General features: G+C 45.4%; 1 protein-coding gene across 2 annotated transcripts in view; it reads left to right on the forward strand.

The window, feature by feature from the left end:
* The first annotated feature begins 1,085 nt into the window (after nucleotides 1–1,085).
* Nucleotides 1,086–15,824, forward strand: part of CPNE5 (copine 5) — a 137,040-nt gene continuing 122,301 nt past the window's right edge. The window contains exon 1 of one of the 2 annotated variants that reach the window (XM_079980368.1): nucleotides 1,086–1,664. In XM_079980368.1, coding sequence (XP_079836494.1) covers nucleotides 1,555–1,664 — 110 coding nt within the window. In that variant the 5' untranslated portion in view covers nucleotides 1,086–1,554. The remainder of the gene's footprint in view (nucleotides 1,665–15,824) is intronic. The other variant, XM_079980367.1, reaches the window with a different exon arrangement.

The following is a 15,824-nucleotide window of genomic DNA, read 5'->3' on the forward strand; positions in this document are numbered from 1 at the left end:
CCGCTCTGGCGGGAAGGTAAACGGCGTTTCCGTGCGCTGCTCTGGTTCGCCAGAAGTGGCTTTGTCATACTGGCCACATGACCCGGAAGCTGTATGCCGGCTCCCTTGGCCAATAAAGCAAGATGAGCGCCGCAACCCCAGAGTCGGTCACGACTGGACCTAATGGTCAGGGGTCCCTTTACCTTTACCTTTTATGATTGAGTCATGATCCTATGTGTCACATGCATGGTTCCCTGGAGTAGAGCAGTGGGGCAGCAGAATGTGACATGTTTCATTTATGGGAAGGGCCATCTCAGTGGTAGAGCATCTGCTTTTGAGGCCCCAGATTCAATCCTGGCATTTCCAGGTAAGGCTGGGGAAGACCCTTGTTTGAAACCCCAGAGAACCTGCTCCCAGCCACCATAGACATTACTGAGCTAGATGGGCCAATAGTCTTACTCAGTACAAGGCAGCTTCCTATATTTGTGCCAGAAGCCAGAGTCCCTGCTGTGGGAAAGGCCCCCCCCAATGCTCAGTCAGTAGAGCATGGGTAGGTGCACTAAGGCCCAGGGGCCGGATCTGGCCCAATCGCCTTCTAAATCCGGCCCGCGGACGGTCCGGGAATCAGCGTCTTTTTACATGAGTAGAATGTGTCCTTTTATTTAAAATGCATCTCTGGGTTATTTGTGGGGCATAGGAATTCGTTCATTATTTTTTTCAAAATATAGTCCGGGCCCCCACAAGGTCTGAGGGACAGTGGACCAGCCCCCTGCTGAAAAAGTTTGCTGACCCCTGCAGTAGAGCATGAGCCTCTTAATCTCTGGGTGGTGGGTTCGAGCCTCAGGCTGGGTAAAAGATTTCTGCTTTGCAGGGGTTGGACTAGATGACCCTCGGGATCCCTTCTAACTCTACGATTCTAGGATGCCATCAGCCTCAGCCCCATGCGCATCCTTTCCCACATGCCCGAACGTAGACAAACCCTCTCACTCGCAAGACAGCTCCCTCGAGACAGCGCCACGGGGTGAAGGAAAAGAAGAAACAGAAACCCCTGATAGACCCCGCGCAACGAAGCGACCGCCCCGTCTGGCAAACTCTCCCCGCGCGGAGTCTGGATTCCGGAGCCGCCTTATTACTCCCAGTCTCCCTCCCGTGCGCTGGGCGCAGGGAACTGGGGAAGCGGCTCCTTCTCCCTCCCGCCGAAGCGCGGCTGGGCTGGGCTGCTGCTCCCCCGTGATTTTGTTTTTGCGAGGGGGCGGAGCTCCTTCGAAATCCCACTCCGCGGACTCCAGGAAAGAAAGAGAGAACGGGATCGCCGGGGAGAGGGAGGGTCGGTGTATTGGTGTGTGCGTCTTGGTGTCGCGGGGAGAGCGCGCCCGGATTCTCGCTCCAAGCCCCGGGGTTGTTTCTCTCGCACACCGCCCACCCTCGCCTCCAGCGCCGAGGCAAAGCGAGGAGGGCGAGCCTGCTGAGCCGACGAGAGCTCCCTGCGAGCAAGATCGGACTCTCCACGCCCCGCAAGCCGGCGCCCGGGAGCCTCGTCGAGCCCCGACAGCTGCCCTCTCCGGCGTAGCCCCCATGGAGGAGGACGTTCTGGACAAACTCGAGGACATGGCGTCGGTGCGGGACTTCGACCCTCTCACCGGCAGCATCCCCGCCACCAAAGTGGAGGTCACCGTCTCCTGCAGGTAAATGGGAGGCCGCGTGGGCTCGTGTGCAAGGTGTACGCGTGTGTCGGGGTGGGGTTGCCTTTGGGGGCGCGCACAGCTCCAAGTAAAGGAAGGCAGCAAGTTTATCCTGGCGCAGCTAGCAGCTGCTGGGAGAGATTTTCAGCGAGAGGGGAAAGATGTGCAATTTGCCGCTTGCTTGCTCAAAGTTTCTGCTTCTCCCAATAATTCGGCTGGGATTCTGAAAGGCCGATTGGAAAGCGTTTGGAAACTTGAGAGAAAAGGCGCGGTTGAGTTAAGGGGGAAGCATAGTCACAGAAGATAGAAATAATCCACGCATCAGTTGCCTTGTCTGAGAACTTGAGATGGTAGATGTTATTGGGGGTCTCTGTTGCACATTACCTGTTCTTGAGTAGACAGCCCATGGTCCGGATCCCAATAGCAAGGCTATTGGTGAAGGAGGAAAGGATGCCTCAAGAATCGCTGGATCAACTTTTGTAGGTGAGGCACTGCATATATCTCAAGAAGTATACTGAGCTCAGAACTCTTCACAAAAGGAGGCAGATTGTGATGGAGGTATTTGGGCTGTTTCTTCTTGCTCTCTAGACCTGTGATAGCTGATTTTCATCCTGCTGGAACTGTGTGAAGCTGTACCTTCAGAACTGACCCACATCTCCGTGGCGGAGCCTCTGCTCATCATTGAGAGCAGAGGCTCAGTTCTTGGCATTGCTGGTGGTGAGGCTAGGCAAGACCACCTGCACTCTATATTGAAAGCAGTATCAAAGCACCTTAAACAGTCTAGGCTTCTCCCAAAGAATCCTGGGAACTGTAGTTTGTTTAAGGGGCTGAGAGTTGTTAGGAGACTCCTATTCCCCTCCACAAGCTACAGTCCTCAAGATGGTATAATATTCAGTTCTTCTTTCCAGGGAACTGTAGCTCCGGGAGGGGATTAGGAACCTCCTAATGACTCTCAGGATCCTTAACGGACTACACTTCCCAGGATTCCTTGGGGGAAGCCATGACTGTTTAAAGTGCTATGATACAGCTTTTAATGGATGAGGTCTGGGAGAGTAGCTTCCAGGTGGAGAAGATGAGGGGTGGACCTCTGTGGTGGTCCCCCAACACTTGTTGGACTTCCAACTCCCATCAGTTTCAGCCAGTGTGGCAAGTAGTGAGTGATGACAGGAGTGGTACTCCATCAACATCTGGAAAGCCACATGTTATCCAAGCCTGATGTAGATCAACATCTGGAGTGATGCTAGATGGACCAGGGGCTTAACTTAGTCTCTAAGGAACCTTTTTCTCAAATTGTAGCTTCCACACTGCTGCAACTGCAACAAATTAATTTAAGGAAATATCTTACCTATGTTATATTTGTAAACCCTGGGAGAAAATTTCTCTTATTTGATAATGAAATGAGAACATGTATCCAGTGAGGAATAAATTCCTCTTCTACTAAGCTCCACAAATACAACATTTATATAGAACATCAAAACATGAGTTGTTTTACAATATGTAAATCTTACTGCTATATAAATATAGACAGCACCTTTAAGATTTCACACATTATTTTTGTTGTTGTTGGCAAGCTCATGCTGATCAAGGGCTGCAGGGAATTGTTCTGCACAGATGTCTAAAACTGAACTACTTTTACACAAAACGTTTCTCAAACTATAGAATAGGGGGACTCTCCCAGGTATTATCAATCCCAGCCAGCATGGCTAATGGTCACAGATGATGGGCATTATAGTTCAATAACATCTGGAGGACTGCATTTTATCCACCCCTGCCATAGATCCATCCTTTTAACGTTTAATGTTGCAAAATGCTGCTAGATCTCTTAATATGAGACAAAAAGTATAGGAAGCCATTTTTGTCCATAAGAGAAAAATAACTACCACCAAAGTCAACAGCTGGGCAATATATTTATTAGGACCAACTGAAATGGTCCTGGTTATGAACAAGCTTTTGAGTTCTGTAGCCTTCATCAGGTTGCTTGCTTCATGTGCAGGCTGATGAAAAGTTCCGCTCAATTTGAAAAGCTTGCTCACTATTTTGAGACATTTTGCTTGGACTTAATAAGGGTACTGCCCAGCTGTGGAGTTTGGAATTAATGCAAGATAGTTATGCTGTACGTACAATTGGTAAGGAGAAGGAGGTGAGCAGTTGGGGGCAGGGTGGGTGGGAAAGAGAAGTCACTCCACTTTACTTAACAGATACAATAATGCGGTCTTGTGATGTGCTCCAGATTAGCAGGGATGGGGGACCTGTGGTAATTAATTATTTATTAATAATAATAATAATAATACCCCATGTTGCTGGACTACAACTCCCATCAGTGCCTTCGTGATTTCCCAGAAAGCAGAGCATATCCTTTGAGCAGTGTATCATTTGGGATCTTCATTTCAGCCTGGAGAAGATACGGGGTTTTCTGTGTGTTTTCTAGCTGCATATAATTAGCAGGCCTATTACGAAGGAAGCATCAGACTGAATCACACGCTGTCATGCTTTCTTAACAGTGCAATCCAAGCCAAGTGGAGTGAATGGGTTCAGAACTGAATCAGAATGGAACTTTGCATGCAGCATTCCTTCAGCCATCCATGCCCTACTTTCTGAGGGAGAACATGCGTTTGTGCAAGGCAGCAAGGCCCCCTTAGTGTTAAACATGTTCAGATGGAAGCAGAGAGTGAGAGGAGGCCCTTCAAGTGCTTTGCAGGTTTCAGGTTGTAGTCAGGCCTTCTGGGAAGGAGAAAATACAGATGCTGTGAGGGCTTAAAAAACAAAATAACTGGTATATAAATTTGATGAAATGAATAAAAAACAAATAAACTTTTCCAGCTGTAATTCTTGTTCACATTGCATCATAGATGGAAACAAATCTCTGCATGCAGAATTAAGGAGAACTATCTGTAGCTCTGGATGTTTCTTTCATATATAAAATAGCCTTGCTTAGAACATAACTTGTGATTAGATTGCTTTCTTAAAGGGGAATTAAAAGAGGCTTGAAAGTTGTAAATAACCACTCACCTGGTGACCTGTGGTGAATAGGAATTGCCTCCAGGTGACCAAGCAGGGAAACAGGCAAAGCTCTCCCTCCTTTCCTTTCCAATAGACACAGTTATCTGTTTGTACGTTAACTAGTAAAATTGTTTCTGGTTAATTAAGTTGCAAGAACAAATGAAAAGTACACCTGATTATAGTGGTTTATTTGGAATGTCTGTAATTCACTTGTGGAATGATGCATAGATAGCACTGGAAATTTGCTGCTGTTTGGTGGAATGCTTCCAGGAAAATAATAGATCTAAATACCATCAGTAATGTTTAATGTCTGCACCTGAAAAGTGCCAAGTTGTGATTGGATATTAGCAAGTGCCTTATTGGGAGGCTTTACTGATATGCTCCCACTGAAACACATCTCCTTTCATTCATCAGATGGCTTGCAGATAACTCAATTTGCAGATCAGCCTTTGGACAGTGTGAATTCATTCCAGTGAATCAGATGTGTTGGTTTCAGAGTGGTCTCGATGAAAGCTCACCAGTTTCTGAATGGAACAAAAGATGTGGGTCGTGACATGAATCTTACTCTATTTTTCCTGCTAGCGATAGGGGCACAACTTCCAGTAAAGTTTGTTCTTTGTATACCACAGCTAATTTGGTTCATAAGGATAGATTCTTCCTTTTTTTTAATGATGAGGGAATGAAGAGCTTTTCAATGTGCAGTTGAGAAAACCTAGCTATTGGGTCCACTCAGCCATCGACTGACTCTTCTAGTTGGAAACACACATGGTCTATACGTATGCTCACAATGGAATTGTGATATTTTGCTACATGCATTTGCATTCAATTTCACAGTGTGGAATTCAGGCTACAGCAGCAAGGATTAGAGCGATCTTTTGGCAAATTAACAGCAATTACATGATGCTAGAAATTCATCCAAACCCCAACTGTTTCGCATAGCTCCTGTTTTCTGATATTCTCATTGTGCACTCAACATCTGGAATAACAGCCCAACAGGTGAAACCGAGGCTCCTTTATCTTTTTGCTTGTAGTGCTCAGGGCCAGAAAAAACTCCAGTCAAAGAGGGTTATACGTATATCTATAACTCCCATAGGGAAGAATCTCTTCCTCCACAATTTCCAGCAGCTTGGCGTCCTGCTGGGCTATAGCTTAGAGTTCCAGGCACTGGGATTAGGTGCCTGAAGATCTAACTACAGCCCACTGTGAAGGAGGATTGCTGGATCTTTCAAAGCAGTGTGTTCTTTTCATAAGAGTTCTGTAACCACAAAGCGTTTTCTTAGTGGGCTCCTGACTAGTTGAGATCTGGTCCTTGCACTGCCAGCCACACAAAAAACCCAGCAGGAGGGAGGTCAGTCTGCTTCTGGGTATATCTGGGTCACACTATGTGAATGCAATAGACTTGCATATGTTTTAAACATGTAAAATAGCAGCCATAAGGGGGCTTGTGTAGCAGTGGGAGCATAGGAGTTGTGGAGGGGAAGTTTAATTCTCTCCCCCTTCCCATGTGGTCCCAACAACTGAAGCCTCTCGACTATTGATGGGACAAAGCCCACTAAGTCAAAGGCATTCAGGAAAGAGTTAATAGATTGTACATTTAAACTAAGGAACCTCAGTGCTTCCTAACCCAAGGAAGCTAGAGCACAAGGATCATTAACCTTTCAGCATTGATTGTGCAGAAGAGGGGAGTGGCAGCAGGGTTCTGCCCACCCTCTCCAAAAAACTGAAGCTATGTGATGTGATGAGCACCAACCACAGACATTCTCTCTTCCACACAACCATTAAATGGAACCCTTTTACTGAAAGATAGGCCAGCTGTAATACGTTTGTGAACCATGATCAGTGCTTCAATGCATTACTCTGAGTTAACCCATCTATCTCTCTATCTGGTATTTTTGTCTTCTGACTGACACTTGCTCTCCAAAGCATCAGCTAGAAATCTTTCCTAGCACCTAAAATTATGGAATTCGCTACCACACAGACCCTTTGCAAGCATTTGGCCTGAACACACAAGGGTAAAATGCACAGAGTGGGGCAGGAATCCCACCCCTGCCCCCAATATCCCATGCATGCTGGCCCCATCCAACTTCATTCCTGTCCTTTGCATGTTTAGCACAAAGGTCTGAAGGGGGAAAGACTATTTAATTCAACTGCTAACGGAGGTTTGCAATGAAATTATGGAGGGGAAAAGAGTGCCGGAGTCGTGGAAAGACACTTACATCACGCTTATACCGAAAAATGAGTCTGAAAAGACACAACTTAAGAACTACCGCCCCATATCCCTTCTTAATGTGGATTACAAAATTTTTGCTGATATATTGGCTAAAAGATTGAAAAAAGTTTTAGTAGAAAGGATACATAAAGACCAAGCTGGTTTTCTAACAGGTAGACATATGTCAAATAACATAAGGAACGTAATTGACATTTTGGAAAAATTACAAGTTAATATTAATACAAAAGCTGTCTTGATATTTATAGATGCAGAGAAAGCCTTTGATAATATCTCTTCGACTTTTATGAGGAAAAATTTGGAAGGGATGGGGGTGGGAGTAAGGTTTGGAAATGGTATAGGTGCGATTTATTCAGAACAAAAGGCAAAACTAATAGTGAACAATGAAGTTACAGAAGAAGTTAAGATAGAGAAAGGGACACGACAAGGCTGCCCGATTTCCCCTCTGCTTTTTATCTCAGTCCTGGAGATTTTGCTGAACATGATTAGAAGGGACCAACAGATTCAGGGTATACAGGTCGGAGCTAAACATTACAAACTTAAAGCCTATGCAGATGACCTAGTACTGACATTACAGGAGCCAATCCCTAGCACTAAAAGAGCCTTGGAAATAATACAAGAATTTGGCCAGGTGGCAGGTTTTAAATTGAATAAATCAAAAACAATGGTATTAGAGAAAATTTTAACACCGATTGAGAAGGAAAGGTTTCAGGAAGAAACAGGCTTAACATTGGTGAAAAAAGTAAAATACCTAGGAGTGAATATGACTTCTAAGAATGTTAACTTATTTAAAGATAACTATGAGAAGTGTTGGTCAGAAGTGAAAAAAGATCTTGAAATTTGGACAAATTTGAAGCTTTCCTTACTGGGTAGAATCGCGGCTATTAAAATGAATGTATTGCCAAGAATGTTGTTTTTCTTTCAGACGTTACAAATTATTGACAAGATGGACTGTTTCAAGAAGTGGCAAAAAGAAATTTCTAGATTTGTCTGGCAGGGCAAAAAGCCCAGAATAAAATATAAAATTCTTACTGATGCAAAGAATAGAGGGGGGTTTGCCCTGCCGGACTTTAAACTGTACTATGAAGCAGCAGCTTTCTGCTGGTTGAAGGATTGGCTACTTCTTGAAAACACGGACATTCTAGATTTGGAAGGATACGATAATGCGTTTGGGTGGCATGCATACCTGTGGTACGGTAAGGTTAAAGTACATAAAGCATTTAAAAATCATATTGTCAGGAAAGCACTGTTTAATGTCTGGATGAAGTATAAGGATTTTTTGGAGAACAAAACCCCAAGGTGGCTTTCACCTATGGAAGCAAAGGCTTTGAAAAAACTTAATATGGAATCTAATTGGCCAAAATATTGGGAAATTCTGGAGCAGGAGGGAGATAATTTGAAATTGCAGAGTTATGAGAAACTTAAAGATAAGGTGCGAGACTGGTTACACTATTTTCAAGTAAGAGAGGCCTATAACTTGGATAGGAAAAATGGTTTCCAGGTGGAAAAATCAAAGTTGGAAACAGAACTGTTAGAACCCAATGCTAAGATATTGTCGAGAATGTATAATCTGCTGTTGAAATGGAACACTGAGGATGAAACGGTAAAATCTGCTATGATAAAATGGGCACAAGATGTTGGCCATAACATTATGTTTGCTGACTGGGAACAGTTGTGGACCACCGGTATGAAATTTACGGCATGTAATGCCTTAAGAGAGAATATTATGAAAATGATATATAGGTGGTACATGACCCCAGTCAAGCTTGCAAAAATCTACCATTTGCCCGATAATAAATGTTGGAAATGTAAAGAAACTGAAGGAACTTTCTTTCACCTTTGGTGGACGTGCCCAAGGATCAAGGCGTACTGGGAAATGATTTATAACGAACTGAAAAAGGTATTTAAGTATACCTTCTTGAAGAAACCAGAGGCCTTTCTCCTGGGTATGGTCGGCCAATTGGTGCCAAAGAAGGACAGAACATTTTTTATGTATGCTACAGCAGCAGCAAGAATACTTATTGCAAAGCACTGGAAGACGCAAGATCTACCCACCTTGGAAGAATGGCAGATGCAACTAATAGACTATATGGAACTGGCAGAAATGACCGGCAGAATCCGAGATCAAGGAGAAGAGCAGGTGGAAGAGGACTGGAAGAAGTTTAAAGCGTATTTACAAAAGCATTGTAAAATTTATGAATGCTGAAGGCATTGAAAATGAAAGGAAGGGGTTCTAGTGACTAAGATAAATAAGAGTACAAAGGGAGGGATAAAGGATGAAAATGAATAATGCATGAGCTTGCTGAAATAATTTTTAAAGTGGAATACAAGAAAGGAAGGTGGGTGGAAGTAAAGAAAATAAGGCTTTGAAGGTTATTAAATTGAAGAAGAGTTTTTTTATTTTTTTTCCATTTTTTATGTTAAATCTTTTTTATGTTTTCTTTTTTATTTTTGATGTTTGTTGTTTGTTGTTTTTGTGATTTTTGTTGATTGTTAATTTTCTGTAAAACTTAATAAAATATCATTTAAAAAAACAAAAAAAAAAACAAAGGTTCAGTTGAACGTGCTTGGAAACCTGCCCACAATGTGTTTCCAATTGCGAGGAGGCTTCAAAGTCCATTTGTTGGTCCTGTGGAGGAGCCCAGGGGACAAAGGAGATCAGTTACCTTAGACCATGGAGAGCTCTTAGTGGGCAACTTGCTTTGACAAGGGTTGGAAGGAAACTGAGGCCTTCAAGCTTCTGCCTCCACTCCACTCCTAGGCTCTGCTCCCTTTTGGAGAACTAGGGACTGCAATAGTGCCAACCTTTTGTCCTGGAGAAGGGCACATTTTCTGCATCCCATGGTCTTCTGCTGGTGTGCTCCCTGTGCAGTTGGACTGGCAAAGTACTGTGGGAGACACACTCAGACCCAAGAGAAAGTGTTTGTGATGGTCCTGGCCCTGCTTCTAAAGACCCTGGTGATGTTATCTAACTGGGCTCCTTCTAGCCTTGAGTTCCTGGTCTTCTAATCACTAGTATCAGGCTCAGAGCCAGGAACCTGAGCTGCCTCCATAGCCAGCGGCACCATAGCCTCTAACCTAGTATCTGAAGTAATGACAAATTCATCCAACATGCTTGGAAGCCCCCTTCAGACAATCCCATGCAGTGTATAAAGTTCAAGGTGGATCTGATTCACCCAATATTCATGGGCCTGTTGTGGTCAGGGCTGGCACATGTAGGCCTTCCTCTAGAGGTTCCCTGCCCCCACCCCTGCCCAAAAGCTTGGAGAGGGCTAAAATCTGGTAATAGCTGCTAGCCTAAATGGCTTTAAAGTGAGGTGGTTGTTGTTGTTGTTTAGTCGTTTAGTCGTGTCCAACTCTTTGTGACCCCATGGACCAGAGCACGCCAGGCACTCCTGTCTTCCACTGCCTCCCGCAGTTTGGTCAAACTCATGTTGGTAGCTTTGAGAACACTGTCCAACCATCTCGTCCTCTTGTCGTCCCCTTCTCCTTGTGCCCTCCATCTTTCCCAACGTCAGGGTCTTTTCCAGGGAGTCTTCTCTTCTCATGAGGTGGCCAAAGTATTAGAGCCTCAGCTTCATGATCTGTCCTTCCAGTGAGCACTCAGGGCTGGTTTCCTTAAGAACTGAAAGGTTTGATCTTGCAGTCCATGGGACTCTTCATGGATCACTGCCTTGCCATGGTGAAGGGGCTTGAATAACTCAGAGAAGCTATGAGCTATGCCGTGCAGGGCCACCCAAGATGGACAGGTCATAGTGGAGTGTTTTGACCAAAGGTGATCCACCTGGAGCAGGAACCGGCAAGCCACTCCAGTATCCCTGCCAAGAAAACTCCATGGACAAAGACAACAGGCATATAAAAGTGAGGTTAGGCAAATGCATGTAGGAAAGGGCTATTGGTCACCACTAGCTATGATGGCTATATACCACTTCCAGAATCGGAAGCAACATGCCTCAATACTAGTTGGCTATAACAACAGGAGAAGGCCATTGTGCTCATGTCCTGTTTGTGTGCTTCCTATAAGCATCTGGTCAACCATTGTGGAAAACAGAATTTGGTCTGATGCAGCAAGTCTCTTCTGATGTGCTCAGCCACTGAGTTATGGGGCCTTCCCCATGTTGAGTTTTCTTCAACATGTCACTTCTATTCAAGAATTTTATCTCTTCATCGTCGTCGTCGTCGTCTTCTTCAATATGCCACTTCTATTCAAGAATTTCATCTCTCTGCTTCTAGTGATCATTACTGCTATCCTCCCTGCCCTGCATTTACATCAGATGTTACTTAAGAAGATTTGTGTGGCATTGTCTGCCTTCCAGTTCTTTGATACCAAGATAGATGCTGTCTTGCGTTACAAACTGGAATGAGCAGTTCAACGATTTTTCGTATCTGAACTCTTTCAGAGCCCCTGGGTGAATATTGTCTGGGACGGGTCTCTTATTACTGTTTAACCTATCAGTTTGCTCTGAAACCTTTTCTGTTGGCACTTCCATTTGTGATGGGATTTTTTCTTTCTTTCTAGATTTAACACCGGGGGGGGGGGGAGAGAAAAAGTCAGGTGTTGGTATTGCCTTGGCGACATCCTTCATTCAGATATCTGTCATTTGTGCTGTGTAGTTTGGTGGCCCTTCTTTCTGCAATAGGTTTCATATTTTTAATGCATTATTTTAACCATTTCCTTTTTTGTACATTTCAATAGATTTTTTTTAAAAAGAATTCTCTTGTTTCAGCAGTTTATTATTCAGTGTGTCAAATTGGTGATCTTTTGGTTTTCCATGTTTAGAACTCGACATCTTGGCAAACTTTTTTTTTCTTGCTACTTCCACCTTTCCTCCCATATTAATAGTTCTAACACATTTCTCTTCTACAACAGCAATGGCAAGAGTATAAAACATGGATAAGGGAGAAAAAATGTGCATTATGGAAACCTTGGAAATCTTTGTTTCTCACTCTTATTGAGGGGAATAGATCCAAATTTTGGAACTTAATTCAAGGAGGCTTTAAGGAGACAAACCTTTTGAGTCTGTACCTCTCATAATACCTGAAATATGAGTTGTCAATTTTAGTACCATCTTTGGAAGAAAAATACATATAAACCCCTCTGTAATGGAGAACCCTTTGAATCTCCCTAATTGGCCACCTGTTTGCACCACTTTAAAAATGTGTTTTTTGGGGAGGGGGTTTATTGGGTTGTTGTTTTTATTTTGATTATGTATTTTGTGGTTTTATATTTTGATTTTATTCTGTGAACCTCCCCAAGACATCTGGATATAGGACAGCATATAAATTCAATAAATAATAATCATAATAAATAATAATTCTGATACTTTGGCCTGGGAAAGCACTGGGAGAAGATATGATTCCTCCTGCGATTTACCCTTTTCTCCCCTAATAATAATAAAAATGCACAATGGGATTGATTAAATAATGCACCTTCTTTATCACAAGAAATCAGACCAACCATGCCTTCGCTCTTGCAATGATACCCTGTGGAGTTTGAGCTGGAAAACAAACACACAAACAAATTAAACCACAAAAGGAACGGCTGGCCAAGATCAGCTTGGACAAAAAAAAGGAACTCCTCTTACTGTTATCAACCCAAGCTGTCAGTGTTGAAGAAGATATTTCATGTAAGTGATTCCTGGTGTTAATTTATATATGATAGAGCCACTTTGTGTGCCTGAGAAGGAGGAGGATATATACTACAGTCATCTGTGTATGTATATTGGCTGTTATAGTTGAATCACCCCCAAGCGGAGCTCGTGTGTATAGAGTGTTCTGGGGTGAGGAGAGTCCTGTAGTTTATAAGTTTATATCTTTGTTCCGTTATGAGATAGCTTGAGTCCTTTTGGGGCACGTCACTCTCATAGAGTCATTTAACTCATACCAGTAGTGGCTGGTGAAGCCATTCAACGAGAGAAACCCTTGACTGCTATAGCAGGTCATTCTGAGGTGGAGGAAGATTCCTGCCTACATTGGTAGCAGACAGCAGACAGCAGGTGGCAGAAGCAGTGGTGGTTCTTTGAGCATGGCACAGACACATGGTTGCTCACTGTCTAGTTGCCCTGGCATAAGCTGTTGTTGTCCGTGAGGGAAATTAACCAGGAAACAACCATGGGAAGCATTCAACTAGGTTTTCCTCAGAGTAGATCCACTGAAATTAATGAACATAACTATGTTAGGGCCACTGATTTCAATAGGTCTATTCTGAGTAGACCTAGTTGAATGCTGCCCAGAGGGTGGATTTCAACTAATGAGCCCTCCCTGTGCAAGGACTCAGTGGCGGAAGAAAGCCTCTCGGGTATCTGGGGCGGCGCGCCCAGGGGCAGGGCAAGCCACACATAGGGAGGGACGGGACAGGAGTATGGCGCCCATTCCCACCCCCCTTTGCTTGCCTGCCTCCTTCCTGTCCTCTTGCCTGCCTGCCTGCCTCCTCCAATTGGGAGCGCAGGGTAATGGTGCACCACCCACCTGTTACTCAGGGGGCAGGGTGATCCAGCATGGCTGGGGGGCGCGATCCAGCATGGCGGCTAGGCCAGGGGGGATGTGATCCGGCATGGCGGCTTGTCTGGGGGTGTGATCTGGCACGCCGGCCAGGCTGGGGGTGCAATCCAGCCCGGCCACGATTGGGCCCGGCCGGGATTTTGTCACCCCTCCCTCAGGGATGACACTTGGGGTGGACCGCCCAGACCTTGCTCTGCCTCTGCAAGGACTTAGAATTGTAGAGTTATAAGGCAGCTCCAAGTGTCATCTGCTCCAACCTCCTTCAAAGCAGGAATCAAAACTAAAGAATTCCTGACAGATGGCCATCCAACCTCTGTCTAAAAACCTCTGCTGAAGGAGAGTCCACCACCTTCCACTCGTGTAATGGGGCTTTCTCCCCTCCTACCACTTGTCCCCTGCACCCCCTCAGTTGTCTTGAGGACAGATTGGGAGTACAGCCTGCAGGGGGAAGAGAGAGCAGCTCACTCCATCAGGGCAAACATTTCTGCTTGCCCGATCGAAAGAGCTGCCCAGCGCTCTGTTTAATTCCTTCTGATATGCTTGCCCTGTGCTGACTGAACTGCGACTCAGCGACTGTGTGCATGCATGGTGATGTCTGGGACATATCCTGCCTCTGCGGCCACTTCTGACTGCTACTGGTAAGCAAGGGAAATCCAGCTGCCCCCTCCATCACGCCACTGTGGCAGTCAGCAACTCCTATTAGCTACTGGCTTCTCAGTCACAGAGGTGGTGACTGAGCTTTGGAGGAGAAATAATGTGTAAATGTAGCTGCTATCAGGTCTGGACTTGCCAGAAGCATTGTCTCCTCTTCTGTGTTTCCCCAAAGAGTGAATGCAGAAAGATGGTGGGGTTTTTCTGTTTTCTGTTTTTGTTAGCATCTCTGAGGTTTACCCAATCAACAAAGTACAGGGAAACCCCAAACTAGGTCAACACCGTCAGCTCTTCTTCTACCCCACTTTTAGTCTGAGTTTCATCTTTCCTGAAAGTCATTTGTGCCATGAGCCCCACAAAAACTCCTTGGCAGGACTGGTGGGGGTGGGAAGAGGAATGGGATGATAGTGGCAGGAAGGAAAATAAGAAGGGCCTGCTGGATTGGATCAGGCCAATGGCCCATCTGGTCCAGCACTCTGTTCTCACAGTGGCCAACCAGATGCCATTGATGAGGGAGACACGAAGGAACCAGCCCCTGCTCTGGCTCCTGCTAGGACAGGGGTCTGCAACCCACGGCTCCGGAGCCGCATGTGGCTCTTTTACACCTTTGCCGCTGCTCCGGGGCTGATACTAATGAGGGGAGGTGGCGCATTGTGCGTCCCGACACACCCCACTGTGGTGGGCGCTGTACTGGCTGTGACGTCGCATGGGGGCAGTGCGTGCATTAGTCACACACCGTCCCGACGTCACCTTCCCGCCGACCCGCCCGCCCACTACATTGTAAGGGGCATGTACGCTGGTCACTGCATTGAAAGGGGGCATGTACACTGGTCACTGTTTTGAAGGGGAGTGAAGAACACACACACACGAAAAGGTAACTTGTTAATTTAACGTTTATTTCTATGAGGAGGCGTAATTCTGAGGGGTCAAACAAATAAATAATAATAAAGTGACAAAAAAGTTATTTTTATAATGACGAGTTTTGCGGCTCCCAGTTTCTTTTCCTTCGGAGACGGGTCCAAGTGACTCTTTTTGTCTTAAAGGTTGCAGACCCCTGTGCTAGGAGATCTTCATGGCAACTAGGGAGGGGCTTGCACCTGTGAACCAGCTGAGTGGACCCCACCTCTGTCCCCTAAGAGGCACCATCACACGGACAGGCACAAGCAGACCCAGCCTACTCACAAGAGTGCCCACTTACTTGCCCAATCCCATTGCTCAGAGGGGATGGAGAAAATGGACAGAGAAATGTTTTAGTCCCCCTCTCCCAACACAAGAACACATGGGCATCCAGTGAAGCTGAAAATTGGAAGACTCAAGAGAGATGAAAGAAAGTGCCTCTTCAGACAGTGCATAATTAAACTAGGGAACTCACTCAAATTGGAGGCAGCGATGGCCTCCAGCTTGGTTGACTTGAATGAATTCATGGAGGAGAAGGCTATCCATCGCTGCTAGCCAGAATGGCTACGCTCTGCCTCCAGGGTTGGAGGCAGTGATGCTTCTGAATGCCAGTTGCTGGAAGCCAGCAAAGGGAGTGGAGAGGGCTCTTGTGATCAGGTCCTGCTTGCTGGTTTCCCAGAGGTATCTGGGTGACCCCCATGACAACAGGATGCCTGGCCTGGCCCAGCAGACACTCCTCATGTTCTTATGTACAAGAACTACAACTCCCATCAGCCCTGGCCATTGGCCTTGCTGGGCGTTGGTGTCTACCTGGAGGGCCAAAGTTTTCCCTATTCCTCTTCTGGTGATTAAACCCATTCCAGAGGCCAGCACCACTTAGATCCTCT

The sequence above is a fragment of the Podarcis cretensis genome (genome assembly GCF_951804945.1).
Source record: "Podarcis cretensis genome assembly, chromosome: 6".
Taxonomy (NCBI): Eukaryota; Metazoa; Chordata; class Lepidosauria; order Squamata; family Lacertidae; genus Podarcis; species Podarcis cretensis.